The 14,073-nt window shown below is 45.1% G+C and overlaps 1 protein-coding gene across 2 annotated transcripts; it reads left to right on the top strand.

Moving 5' to 3' along the window:
• Positions 1-580: 580 nt before the first annotated feature.
• LOC135257195 (papilin-like) lies at positions 581-12,021 on the top strand. Of its 2 annotated transcripts, none has more exons than XM_064339694.1 (19): positions 581-1,039; positions 2,009-2,087; positions 2,194-2,312; positions 3,086-3,143; positions 3,667-3,769; positions 3,976-4,103; positions 4,993-5,116; positions 5,443-5,526; positions 5,915-6,087; positions 6,407-6,626; positions 6,745-6,871; positions 7,336-7,540; positions 8,035-8,211; positions 8,694-8,844; positions 9,043-9,123; positions 10,012-10,147; positions 10,580-10,661; positions 10,816-10,942; positions 11,458-12,021. In XM_064339694.1, exons 2-19 carry the CDS (start codon positions 2,028-2,030, stop codon positions 11,832-11,834), a joined length of 2,532 nt encoding a protein of 843 aa, XP_064195764.1. In that variant the 5' UTR covers positions 581-1,039; positions 2,009-2,027; the 3' UTR covers positions 11,835-12,021. The 2 variants fall into 2 exon arrangements, with proteins under 2 accessions (XP_064195764.1, XP_064195763.1); XM_064339693.1 differs by having other exon boundaries at positions 582-1,039; positions 3,973-4,103.
• The last annotated feature ends 2,052 nt before the right edge of the window (positions 12,022-14,073 follow it).

Below are 14,073 nucleotides of genomic sequence, written 5' to 3'. Positions count from 1 at the left end.
TAATGTGACACGCCAAATCTTGCCATTTCATTGACTTAATTCGTCTTAATGTGACCCCCACAAACCTGCTCATTTAATTGCCTGATTTCATTTTAACGTAACAATCCAAACCCTCCTCAATTCATTGGCTGATTCTATCGAGTAGAGTATTTCTATTGAAAGAAAGGCGTGTTTATATTTACCCTGTGCATTAATAGCAATCTGCACCTGAGGACACTTTTGTACTACCACTGAACATTTTAAGAGTCGTTTTAAAAGGTTGAAGTGTACTGCACCAAAGTAATGCACAGTATAATTTTGGCTGGCTAAATTCAAACGATGAAATAAATAAATAAACAAATAAATAAGGAGCATACCCAAAGTGCCTCGTTCACTGAAAAACTATATTAACCACATTATTGAATAATGAAATTAAACTTAATTTAAAATGGCTCCATATATGTTGTTGTTATTTATTTATTTATTTATTTATAGCTGTACTTTTAGTCAATAAAGAATTTCGTAAACGTATTGGGCCATCTGAAAAGATCCTGCAAATTCATTTAAATTTTAAAAAATGTTGTTTTTAAATTTTATTTATGCGGTTGATGTTTAATTAAGGTTTTGCGTTCAGATTTCTAAACCATTTTGCGTTTATTCAAGTGTTTGAACCACCGACGATTAAACTGGAAACAGATGTGAGTAAGTGGGTTTCAATGAAATCAGAATGGTACTGAGGAGCACGGATACATGCATGAACGGCACAGCAGTGGCTCTTTATTCCCGCTGCATAACCGCTCCGTGTACAGTACAAGTAAAAGCGCAACAGTGCGCACGAATTCCTTACAAACAAGTCATCAACGAGGGAGGAGGGAATAGGGCTGAACATCAATAAAATGTCGCCAATCGTACGCCAAAGGAGTTAACAGTAACTCGACGCCCGCTGAGTTCGTTCAAGCGCCGAGTAAAGACCTACAGTGTTGCAGTATAGCCTATGAGCTTCAGCACCCTGGCAGGTACTCAAGAAGACTCGGAGGGAAAACTGTTTCTGTCCAACAAGGTAAGAAGACTGACTCTGGTTTCCTATAATGCCTCAGAGTAGTTGCTCTGTTCTAGTGTAATGAAAAAACACGTGGGAAAATCTGGTTTGAAATTGATCTTGCTCAAAGTTATAATGGCATAGATGCAGCTGGGAGTTTATCAGCTCCATTCGGGTTGGCCATCACATAGGCCTCCTTGTCCAATGTCATGTTCCATCAGCGCGGAAAATGAACGTTTTTTTTCCTATCCACATAAATCCACAGCTGTTGTTAAAATATACATTTATATTATCTTGGTTTTACCGCTTTTTAATTTTCATATCAGGGTTTTTAGCTGTTATTATTTAGACTAATTCTATCTTGTGCAGCATCCTTTGTACCATTATTTGCTCCCGGCAAATTGGTAGCTTGTATTGAGGTAATTTGGTTATATTTTAGTTGAAATATAACTAATATCATTATTTGAAATTGCATAGTTTGAATGGCATCCAGATTTGTAACAAAAGTTTGTTTTCCAGTCCTCTCCATGGCATGCTATTATGGGATGGTGAGCACTTTAGCGGTTTGCGGTTTCGGCTGTCTCGGTTGCCGAGAGTCTATCCACTCTATGATTAGTTTGGTGTGGACCTGGCTTTTTTACGATTATGTGATTCACATGCGTTTCCGTCCCAGACCATGTTATGTGTTTCGGCTCATTTAGAGAAACAATCAATATAGACAGGATTATTTCGTGTATTATATACGTTCACTTAGGGGCATTTATAAAACAAGATTAAAAAGGGGGAAAAGATGTAATTTTTATGGCCCAGGTTATGCTTTAGCGTCTCTCTCACTTAAGAGAGTAAGTGGCTGGCTTTGCATTCGGAAATTTAGTGAATGGAGTTAACATGCATCCTTAGTTCATGTGTGTTTACATAAATCAAAAAAATAAATGGATATTATGCGGATTTGATTTGTAAAACATTTTTCTTTGCTTTTTCAACTGTCAGAATCTGACACCCAAACAACATGAAGATCTTGCTGGCTTTGGCTTTTGTGCTGCTTTCTTCTCCTGATCTAGGCCTGTGTGTAAGTTGGACAGTGGCACCACACATATGGCAATCAAAGGTTTAATAACATTTGGTGGTTTTCCAAGCTTGTGATTTGGGTGTGAAATGGTGCTTGTGTACTCCAGGTGCCACAAGCCAGGCAGCCCCTTTCTGACTACTGGGAGGACTGGGGACCGTATGGCGCGTGCAGTCGCAGCTGTGGAGTTGGAGTTAGCATGAGGACACGCAGATGTGTGACGCAGAGGTAAACTCTCAAAGTAGCTCTTTCTTTTAATGTGTTTCTTTCTGGTCTGTGCTCTTCTGTGTACATGTGACATCTGGTTCAGGTAACTGACAGTTTATATTAGAAATTGAATGGTGGAGTAAGTATTTTATACCTGAACATTCCCTTAACAAATGTCTGAACCAAAAATATAAAAACTCATGTCAAATAACACTGGATGTTGGCTGAGATCATATATGACATGCAGGTGCAGAGTCACACACCCACCATTCTGACACTATAGGAAGTTTCTCTCCACACTGCAGTTCTGGCTTGTGGCTGATTTCATCTGTAGATGGAATCTCACTGTATGGATTTTCCAATGGGCTGTGCCTAGTTCTGAAATCAATTGGAACTCTAGCTAACTATATTACTTTATTTTTTCTTCAAATCTACAAAACACCTTGGTTCCTAATTATGAACAGGTGTCTGCTGAGCCGTACCATAGTTAGTATTGTCCCTGCAGAGGTATGGTGGGTTTAAGATGGCCAGATTTCCTTGTGTCGCTACTCCATCAGTTCCTACCAAAAGTGCACCTGGCAGCCACAACTGCAGTTGATGTCAGTGAATGGTACACCGCTCCTCAGCTATGTGCTACCTCTCCTGTAGTACATAGTCACTGGTTTCACTATAGTGCTCCGATTTTAGGTGTGTGTGCCAATGCAGTGTCTGTTGGAGATTTTAAATTTGTTCAGAATGTATTAGCTGCTGAGGTGTGAGTACAGTGGTCTCACTTCTAATCTTTTATTTTACAGGATCGATGGTGGGAGCTGTGTGGGACCGGCCGTGTCCTACCGCACCTGCAACGTACAGGTACACACGCACCTGCTATCTCCTACTGCACCTGCAACATACAGGTACACACACCTGCCATCTCTTACCACACCTGAAACATACAGGTACACACACACCTGTCATCTCTTACCACACCTGCAACATACAGGTATATACACACACCGGCCATCTCTTACCACACTTGCAGCATACAAGTACACAAACACCTGCCATCTCTTACCACACCTGCAACATACAGGTATATACACACACCTGCCATCTCTTACCACACTTGGAGCGTACAGGTACACAAACACCTGCCATCTCTTACCACACCTGCGACATACAGGTATATACACACACCTGCTATCTCCTACTGCACCTGCAAAATACAGGTACACACACATCTGCCGTCTCTTACCACACCTGCAGCATACAGGTACACACACACCGGCAACATACAGGGACACACACAGTGATGGCATTACAGTAGCTTTCAGCACAGCACAGTTCTTTTCACTGTGCATTTTGTGGCGCTGTGTCTGTGCTGTTCCCTGTGCAGGACTGTCCTATGGGGTCCAGGGATTTCCGGGAGGAGCAGTGTGCTGAGTTTGATAGAATGGACTTTGAAGGAATGCGCTACAGTTGGCTGCCCTACTATGGAGGTACAAGGAGAACAGCTTCAATGCATTTAGGGGTACAGCCTACTTTAGCAAAGGGGGTACTGCTTCCTTTAGAAATATACAGGACAGTAACACTGAGAGAGTGAATATAAAGAACAGTAACACTGAGAGAGTGAATGTAAAGAACAGTAACACTGAGAGAGTGAATATAAAGAACAGTAACATTAAATGATTTCCCCTCAAAGCAGGGAACCCGTGTGAGCTGAATTGTGCTCCCAGAGGAGAGAACTTCTCCTTCCGCCATCGTGCGGCCGTGGTGGACGGCACGCCCTGCTACCCAGGACGAACAGACATCTGCGTGGGGGGCATGTGTCAGGTGGGCCAGCATCGTATGAGGTTGAATTATTTTTAGTTTACTGAAACTTGGGTAAACCGCTGCTTACCTTGAATTATCCTGGGAATCTAGAGCAGAACTATACAATGCGATTGGTTGCGAAAGAGTTATGTGTAAATCGACAACATTTAATTATGTTGATAGTCAACCAAATTTGCTTTGCCTTTGTACCTGCACAAAGGGACAATACCTTTTAAAATGTGCATGCAACAGAATTTCAAGCTTCAGTGAGGAGCTGGGTGCATGTAATACTGTATTTTCTTTTGTAATTCATTAATCATCAACTGACATAAGTCATACAGTCCTTAGTAAACAGATATGAGGACAAATTAATAGAATAATACTAAGCTCAGAAACAGCTGATAGACATCGTTTTGGAATTTAACAATGACAATATAATATACATTTCTTTCATAATTAGTAATACATTACTCATTAAATACATTACATAAGCATGCTACCTGAAATAAAAACATTAAAAACTACACTTGTAGTTATATCTCTAGTTATTCCACCTTTCTTGTGTGTAACATACGCGGAGACAATTAGCGCATAACAAAGAACCTGAATGGGCCAATCTGGGTCTGATACAGGACATAGTCTGAGACTCCACCCCATGTTTGTATCTTGCTCCCCTTTGCTTACAAACCACTTCAGCACCCAACCCAAATTTACTCCAGCTGCCGAGGTGCAAATTAAATTGACTTTGAGCACTCATATCTGAATCAAGTCTGAAGAAACAAAAGATCCAAACCAGAGAAAAAAAATAAAATAAATGTAATGTAATGTAAAAATGTAATGTAAAAATGTCGGATCCTCACTGCCAGTGTGATGCAGGTTCTAATCTATCTCCTCGGCTCTGCCGCTCTAGCCGATCGGTTGTGACAAAATGCTGGATTCCCCCCACCGAGAGGACCCCTGTCTGCAGTGTGGGGGGACCGGAGAGTCCTGCTACCTCATCAAGAACACCTTTACCACACGCCACCTGCCTCAAGGTATTACACACCAATACACAATTCAGCTTGACACCAAGGTATTATAGACTTACACTGTGCTTTAGTGCACACAACCTGTAACCAAGGTTTTGCACACCACTATATTATTTTTACACACCGTTACACCTTGCAACCTGCAATCAAGGTATTGCACACCTTTATGCTTTGTAACCTGTGACCAAGATATTATATGCCTTTACTGTATGCAGCCTGTAATCCACGGTGTTACAGACTTTTACACTGCACAGCCTGTAACCAAAGTGGTACATCACTGCCCTGTACAACTACACATGCATACTAAATACAGTGAGCTTCCTTTACATCAGCTGGGTACAATCAGATGTTCACCCTCCCTGCTGGAGCCACCTCCATCCGTGTCCGAGAGAACGTCGCCACGCGTAACTATATAGGTGAGCAACCACAGTATCTGTGTGACAAACTACCGATATGTCCAACCTGTATAAACTACAGGAGGAGATTGCTTTTTCAGGAAGGTAATGAATTTAACGTTGCGAGTGGAGTTGAAAGAGTGATGTGAATTTCCTGTCCATTTGTTTTGTGTTTTTTTTTTGTTGTTGTTTTGTGTAGCGACTGTGTGCTGGTTTGAGTGATGTAGCGGTTGGTTTTTATTTCAGTGGAGCAGATGCTCTGCAGGTGGCACTCGTGTGATAGTTCCTGCTTATTTCAGCGGGAGAGACTGTGGTTCTCATGGTGCATTAGCGCTTATTACTCTTATGTGTTTTTTGGGTTTGTTGGTCTTATTACGGTTATGGTTTGTTATCATGTTGTTTCCCTCAGCGGTTAGGAATCAACGCGGTGAGTACTACCTGAATGGCCGTGGAGCGATGGACTTTTCCCGTGCCGTACCCGTCGCTGGTACCATGCTGTACTACCAGCGGGGTATCGAGGGGGACCTGACCCCCGAAACCATCACCTGCCGAGGGCCCACATCCGAGCCGCTAACTGTGGAGGTCAGAGGATCTCAGGCTTTGCACACTATGTGGTTCGACTCATTATATAATAAAAACGTATATGAGTGTGTGTGTGTCCATGTGTGCACGTTACTAAATATGTTTTCTCTCCCCATCAGTAGGTGGATGTTGGTGTGGTTTTACGATGTTGCATTTTGAGTATGTGTCTTAAGTGTTTATAGATTAGAATATTATAGTAAATGTGAGCTGGGTGTGCAGAGGGTATGTGTTGTGATAGTGTATACCATAGTACCGTAAGTAAGTGTGTTATGATTGTGTGCATGTGTATGTTATGAAATTAATTTTCTTTCCCCTTCAGTTGGTAACCCAGGAGAGCAACCTGGGGGTGGAGTTTGAGTACTACCTTCCTTATGACCATGTCCCGGGCCACACCCCAGCCCATACTCCGGTCCATACCCCGGTCCACACCCCTGTCCACACCCCAGTCGACACCCCAAGCCACACGCCGAGCCGCAGCAGGACTGAGTACATGTGGAGAGCTGGCTCCTGGTCTGCATGCAGCAGGGAGTGTGGGTCAGGTAAGCTTGTGACACACCCCATCACACACATTGCTATGACTCATACGATTCATATCATGTGTAACATGAAATCTATGGTGACTCATGTAACGGAACACATTTTGGCTCCACCCACCAGGCTTCCAGTCCCGCCCAGTCTCCTGTGTCACTGGCAGCGAGGCTTTCCCAGACCATCTGTGTGCTGCCATTCCCCGCCCCCAGAGCAACCGCACCTGCAATACGCATCAGTGTCAGCTGTTCTACAGGTGCATTACACACCCCAGAGAGGGAAAAAAACATGCAAACAAGTGCCCTGGCATGAACAAGCACATACAAATGCGCATAATAAGACAGGCCCTTAGTGAAGCGTATAGGTGTGTATGTGATGTATGTGTGTATGTAGGTAAGTTTTACAGAGCGTGGTGTGAGGAAAACAGCCCCAAACAGCAGTCATAATGGTTTAACTGTGTGTAAAATGTAATACAAGGGCCTCTAATTGATCATATAATAGTATAATAGTATAATCAAACCGTAATAGTATAATAGTATGTATAATAGTAAAATATAATAGAATAGTATAATCAAACCACAGCAGCAGGTGTGATATAGAATGTGCAATGCCCATGGTTGAAAGCATCAGCTATGCAAGTACCTTATGGCTGGCAGGTGAGTGTTAAATGAGTGATGTGAGGATGACAGGTGAGTGACAGGCGTCGACTGTGTTCCTCAGCTGGTCGATGGGAGAGTGGAGCACGTGCTCCGCCTCCTGCGGGCGGGGCAGTCAGACGCGCAGCGTAGAGTGCGTCTCTCACGACACGGTGAGCTCCCAGCTGGCGGCCGACTCCCAGTGCGCCGCCGTCTCCGCGCGGCCCGCCACCCTGCAGGTCTGCGAGCAGCTGCCCTGCGCCGAGTACAGCGTCTCCAGCTGGAGCGTGGTGGGTACTGCGGCCAGACTGGACTGTTTGCAGTGTTAATGTGCTCAGTGTTGAGTGTGTCGTGTTATATGTGCTCTGTTTTGAGTGTGTTTTATGTGCTCAGTGTTGAGTGTGTCATATTATATGTGCTCTGATTTGAGTGTGTTTTATGTGCTCAATGTTGAGTGCGTCATATTATATGTGCTCTGTTTTGAGTGTGTTTTATGTGCTCAGTGTTGAGTGCGTCATATTATATGTGCTCTGTTTTGAGTGTGTTTTATGTGCTCAGTGTTCAGTGTTTTATATACTGTATGTGGGCTCAATACAAAGCACTATTATACAGAATGTGCGCAGTCTTGAGTGTGTCATGTCGTATGTGTTCTGTATTGAGTGTGCTAATGTGCTCAGTGTTGAGTGTGTTGTATACTGTATGTGCTCGGTATTGAGCGTGGTAAAATGGGCTCGGTGACGTGCCCAGTGTTGTGCCAAACGTGCTCAGTGTTGAATATTTTCAGTGTTCAGTGACGTGCGGCGAGGGCACGCAGACGCGGGAGGTGGTATGCGTGGGGGGCAGGGCCGAGCGGCTCCCTGATTCCGCCTGCGGCTCCCTCCACCGCCCGCACCACGTCCAGCCCTGCCAACGACCGGCCTGCCAACTCCACATCTCCTGGCATGTGGGGCCCTGGGGACTGGTGAGAGAGAACACCCCAAAACACCCCAGAACACTTTATTATTAACCATTATTGTACCCACTGCTAAACACTCAGTATGTCAACTGCTAAACTTACATATGCACGGCACCCGCCCACAAAAACACTCACTGCGCCTGCTACACCGCCTGGACTACGGATGCTCAAATCCAGCCAGTAACACTGCTGATTTTCTTTCCTACCTGATAGTTAACCGGTCAATTAATACTACTGATTGGCCAGAAATTTAACTCATCTGGTGTCCCAGGTTTAAATCAGTCCTGATTGGAGGGTAAGAATGAAAACCTGCAGTACTGCTGGCCTCGGAGGCCAGATTCGAGTATCCCGAACCTGGACCCGCAGCACACGCAGTAGCCCCTCGTAAGACCCACTGTAGCTACTGCACCAGCATCACTCACAGTGCTGAGCTGGGGACCCACGCCACTCTCTGCCCCCCCCCCCCCCCCGCCCCCGTCCCCCCACAGTGCACTAAGAGCTGTGGCTCCGGGACGCGCGATCGTCAGGTGATCTGCTCCGACGCGGCGCGCAGCATGCACGGGGTGGAGCACTGCGCCGCGGTCCCCATGCCCCACACGACGGAGACCTGCAACGACCAGCCCTGCCGCGGCCCTCAGCGTGAGTCCGGCCTACACCTCCCGCGGCTCCTCTCGCCTTCTCACGCCTCGCTTTCCTGTTGCTGACCGATTCGTGTGCCCTTTTTCCCCTCTGTGTGTGTCTGCGTGTGTGTGCGTGTCTGTATGTGCGCGTATGCTTGCACGTGTGTGTGTGTGTGTGTGTGAGAGAGTGTTTATGTTCTTTTTTTTTTTTTTACAGTGGTGCCTAGCATGCAGAACCCTACAGGGTATGACCGCGGCCCAAATGGTTTCCTGCCCTACGTCCCTGAAGACAACTCAGGTTTATATTCACTAACCCCAAAGTCTACTGTCCCGCCCCCACTGTCTACTGCCCCACTTCCTTTTGCCGCTTTTCCACCGCATGGTACCGGCTCAACTCAACTCAACTCTACTCAACTTTTTTGGTTTTCCATCGGGCAAAAGTTGTGGATAGTACCTGGTACCTGGTACTTTTTTTGGTATCACCTCTGTCAAAGTTCCAAGCGAGCTGAGGCGATACCAAAAAGTGACATGAAAACACTGCAGACCACTGATTGGTCAAAGAGAATTGTCACTAGGTTAGCTTACCCTCTTGCGTCGCCTTTTATGCTAATGAGCAACCAGAGTCGGATTTAGGATTTCCCAAACTCTCCTGTTTTTTTTCAGCAGTCTTTTGTCTTGCTTCCTTCAGCCTCTTCTGAAACAAAATTTGTGTCCTTGCTGTGACAAACAGCCACGTACTGAAAATCAAGACCACCATCCCTTCAATGTCCTCCATTGTTCCTGTGTGTGTCGCGTTGAAGATGACGTCACGGCAGTTTCATGCAGTGTCTCTATGACGACCAGCTACATCGACGGGGGTACTATCTACAGTGGAAAACGAAGTACCTGGTACCAAAAGCGAGTCGAGTCGAGGCGAGTTGAGCCGGTACCATGCGGTGGAAAAGCGGCTTTTGTCTTCTGTCCCACCCCCACTGTCTACTGCCCCACTCCCACTGTCTACTGCCCCACCCCTCTGTCTGTCGCCCCACCCCCACTGTCTGCTGTCACACGCACACTGTCTACTGTCCCACACACTCTATTGATTTTATGGTGTATTTCAGAGGCACTGATATGTGGGTGTTCTATATATTTTGTACTGTGTGGTTATAATAATGCCGTGTTACTGCATTGTTTGTGCTATTCTCAGTCCACAGGCCGGCAGAGAGACCCGTGAGTGGGGCACACTGCTCCCAGACCTACTATGGCTGCTGCCCTGACGGCCAAACCTCTGCCATCGGTTTCCACGGGGAAGGCTGCGCCCCAGAGCCCTGTGCACGCAGCAGGTACCTGTGCCCCCGACCCACCATGACAAAGCACTCCATTCTGCAGTACACACAAGTCACACCGTGACTCAGACTGTGCCACTGGGTAGTTTCTTTACTACAAATGCAAGTCCACAATTACGACTGAATCGCCCCATTATGAGCAAATGTGTACAGTAATGGTTGTCAATCACAAATTCATGGTGGAAAAGTATAATTAGGTTGTGTAATATATGGCACATTATCCTTACTTCTATTCAGCTACATCAGAAGGGCCAGTCCTGCATATCCTTTATAGATAGATAGATATCTTTGTGTCTTTATTCATGCTAGTGTCTCTCCCTCCCTCTCCCCCTATCTCTCTTTGTCCCTCTCTGTCTATCTGTCTGTCTCTCTCTCTCGCTCTCTCTCTCTCTCTCTCTCTTTCTCTCTTTCTCTCTCTCTCTGGTGCAGGTTTGGCTGCTGTGCGGATGGTGTGACCGCAGCAAGTGGTCCCGGCAGGGCAGGCTGTCCGGAAGTTGGTCTCCATCCTGGGGTGAGAATTACGCTACAGCACTCGTCTTTCTCCTCATTCTCTCCCCCCTTCCCTTTCATTCCCTTTTAAAAGTGTCCCTCTCTTTCTCCCTCTCTCCTCCATACTCTTTCTCTGGCCCGCCCCTAGCTGTTCACTAGTTTGTCTCTCTCCTCAGGAACGCAGCCCAACTAGGACGGAGGTTCAGGAGCCGTGCCACACCTCCGCCTACGGCTGCTGCTACGACCGTGTCACCCCTGCAGCTGGGCCTCAGCAGGAGGGCTGTGCCCCTCCCACTACCGACGGTGATACGACACTATTAACACTACCCAAATTAAATATGCTGATCATTAGGGAGTGAACACTGCAAATAAACAGGGGGCAGTGGCACAATATCGAGTTCCCAAACTATTTTTAAAGTTTTAGTACTGGCAAAATTTAACTAATTTTATTTTTAGCTGAACTTTATTCCGACGTTTATCCATCACATCCCTTAAATTCTTATTCTAATGATGGGGAATGTCTTACAGGTACACTGTAGATGCATCTGACTGGGGAATTGATTCCCTTATTTTGTTTCAATAATTAATTTCAATGTGCAATTGGCTGTGCAGGCAGTTGAAGTATATGAAAGGAGATATTTGGCTGTGTGGGCAGTTGATGAATATGAAGAGAGATATTTGGCTGTGCTGGCAGTTGAAGTATACGAAAGGAGATATTTGGCTGTGTGGGCAGTTGATGAATATGAAGAGAGATATTTGGCTGTGCTGGCAGTTGGATTATATGAAAGGAGATATTTGACTGTGTTGTTTGTCTGCAGCCCACAGTTCTGCGTGTTCCCTGTCCTCCAGCGTTGGTCCGTGTGCCGATTGGACGTCTCGCTTTTACTACGATTCCACCACCGGCAGGTGCGTCCACTTCTGGTTCGGCGGCTGCCAGGGCAACCGCAACAACTTCCTCACGAGGGAGGAGTGCCGGAGGAGTTGCCATGTCGACGGCTCCGCCCAGCCGCGCCCCGCCCTTGAGCCGAGGGGGGGCGCCGGGCCCGGCAGCACGGGGGGGTCGAGGAGGGTGTTCATAACGCACCGGGGGTCTGGGGCCGCTCGCCGGTACGGCTCCAGCGCCGCCGCCCAAGCCCATAGAGTTCGCGTCCCGCACCGTCGCCTACGGCACACCCCCCGCAGCACCGCCAAGTGAGCCGCGGTCGCCGCGGGAACGCAGCCCGCCGCCCTTCGTCGCAACTGCTCTGTCTGGTCTTCGTCAACCGGTGGTGTTAAATGACATTAAAACCTGTAGTGTCAACTTCAACTTGTCAACTTCACACCAGTTTGTGTTACAGCACAGCTGTCACTGCAGATGTCATTAAACTGAACCGAGTGAGAGAGTACTGTGTCATGTGATCTGTGCTTGTCCGTGTGCCCTTTTTGTTCAATGTGTTGTTTATGGGACTGTATTTTTGTTTTTTGGGTTTTTCCTTTATTTGATAGAACAGTGTACAGAGACAGGAAGAATTAGTAGGTGAGAGAGGGAGAGACGTGCGACAAAGTTCGGCAGTCCGATTCGAACCGCCGACGTCGCTGCTCGCATAGAGCATGTGGTTGGTGCTCTACGGGCTGCACCACTAGAGGCCATGGGACTGCAATTTAACGCTTAAAATGAAATGTTAAGCATTCTTTTTTTTTTGAAAAGCCTCATATTTTCAAGATAGCTGGTTGTCTGATATTGAAAATGCAGATTTGGTCACGACGCCCATGTTATTTTTAGAAACTAAACAAAGCAGTGATGCTATGAGCAGAAAAGAAATTTGAAAAAAATGCAAAAGTCTTGGTGATAAGAGCTGAAAGTTTTTTCAAAGTGTGTTTAAAATTATAATTATTTAATTGTGTATTCAGTCTTATTCAGCATTTACATTTTTATTTAAGTGAAGTAGAACTTGTTCATATGATATTGAAAGAAAATCCTCCCCCTTTTATATCTTAACGTGAAAATCATAAATATTTAATAAATAATAACACTTTGCATTTATGACCAAAGGGGGTCACTGTTACATTTATTTTAACAAGAAAAGTGAATCTATCAGTGTGTTGGGATGCATTCTTTGCATGCTTTCTATCAAATTTAAATTACTTTAAAGACACTGAAAGGGATTTTAATATCAGTTCATGAGCTTTCCTAAATATATGAATTTAACACTCTCATGCTACTTATATCATAAAGGTTTCCTGTCACTTCCTCCATAAGAAAGTGTAGTCTCAGCAATATCAGTGCTCCAGTCTCTTTTTACTAATGTCTGACTGAGCTTTCAATTAACCAGGTCTGATTGGACTTTTTTTTTTTTTTTACAGCTTTAGAACATTACATTAAACCAGTTTATCAGAATTGGTTTTCTATCAAGTCTCATCAGTGTTATCACATTGAACTCTAACTCATCTTGACGTTTTAGACTTTAACACAGGTCATCACTGCCACACTGTCACGAACCATATAATGGTGTGAAAGCTCTTCTCCCCTTCCACAGAATCAGACACACTTTCAGCACAGTGCTCAGAACCAGACTAGAAATCACAAACTGAATCATGTTTATCTGTATTATGTGTTTTTTCTAGCAGGTGAAACTGCATATTTTTCTGTATTTGGGAAATTATTCTATATTTTCTGGTGAACGTGTGAAATATTTAGCAATGGGATTATTCGGTTGTCATCTTAGCTTGGGTTTATGTAAAATGCAATTCAATTTTGCAACATATATCATGCATTTTCTTCTGCAGGATTTGAAGGTTTGAGCGTTAATCAGCACTCTACAGTCGTGTTTGAGAATGTTCTGCAATGACAATGACATGCTATGAGGTGACCAGTGTGTCGAACTTAATGGAGCTGTTGTTTTTTTCGAGATCCACCAGGTGGGTGGAGCCCCCAGGGTGGGGTCGTTCAGCTCCAGCAGAGACAGCTGGTCCCACTTCCCTCTGGGGACCACGCTTTATCTGTGAGTGACTGCACTGTAACAGAGAGCACTCTTACAAAAATCACCAAAGCAGCACTTAGACACACTTATGCAAATACTACTAGAACAGTAGAGCATCCATTACTATACATAAGCATGGGAACCTCAAGATCAACTATTGAGCTGATGATTTAACTGATGTTTGACTGAGCTGCTAAAAAACTACTTATCTGCTATCAATCAGGTCTGATATGACTTTTCACACTTGTGTTGCACTTTTTTTTGGAAAAGAACATGTTTACTTTCATCAATGTCTTTACTTATGCAAGACAAAAATAATGTAACCATTGTTGAAAGTCTCAAATTTTGAAGTTGTTGATGTCAGACAAAGCCAAAAAACCCAGACAACGGCCCACTTGAATTGCAGGTGGTGTAGAAAACACAAGACTGCCAACATGCTAGACTAGATCTTCCCATGGAGCTGTTTTGGGTGAG

This window comes from Anguilla rostrata, chromosome 6 (genome assembly GCF_018555375.3).
Source record: "Anguilla rostrata isolate EN2019 chromosome 6, ASM1855537v3, whole genome shotgun sequence".
In the NCBI taxonomy this organism is placed as follows: domain Eukaryota; kingdom Metazoa; phylum Chordata; class Actinopteri; order Anguilliformes; family Anguillidae; genus Anguilla; species Anguilla rostrata.
Note: the sequence above shows the minus strand (reverse complement) of the source record. Positions and strands in the feature narration are given on the sequence as shown.

Bases quoted from the DNA above. Each gene is read 5' to 3' on its own strand.
- LOC135257195 (XM_064339693.1), top strand. From the start codon at position 2,028: ATGAAGATCTTGCTGGCTTTGGCTTTTGTGCTGCTTTCTTCTCCTGAT. The intron at 5,527-5,914 runs GTGAGCAACCAC...TGTTTCCCTCAG, and splicing joins CGCCACGCGTAACTATATAG to CGGTTAGGAATCAACGCGGT. The intron at 7,541-8,034 runs GTGGGTACTGCG...GAATATTTTCAG, and splicing joins GCGTCTCCAGCTGGAGCGTG to TGTTCAGTGACGTGCGGCGA.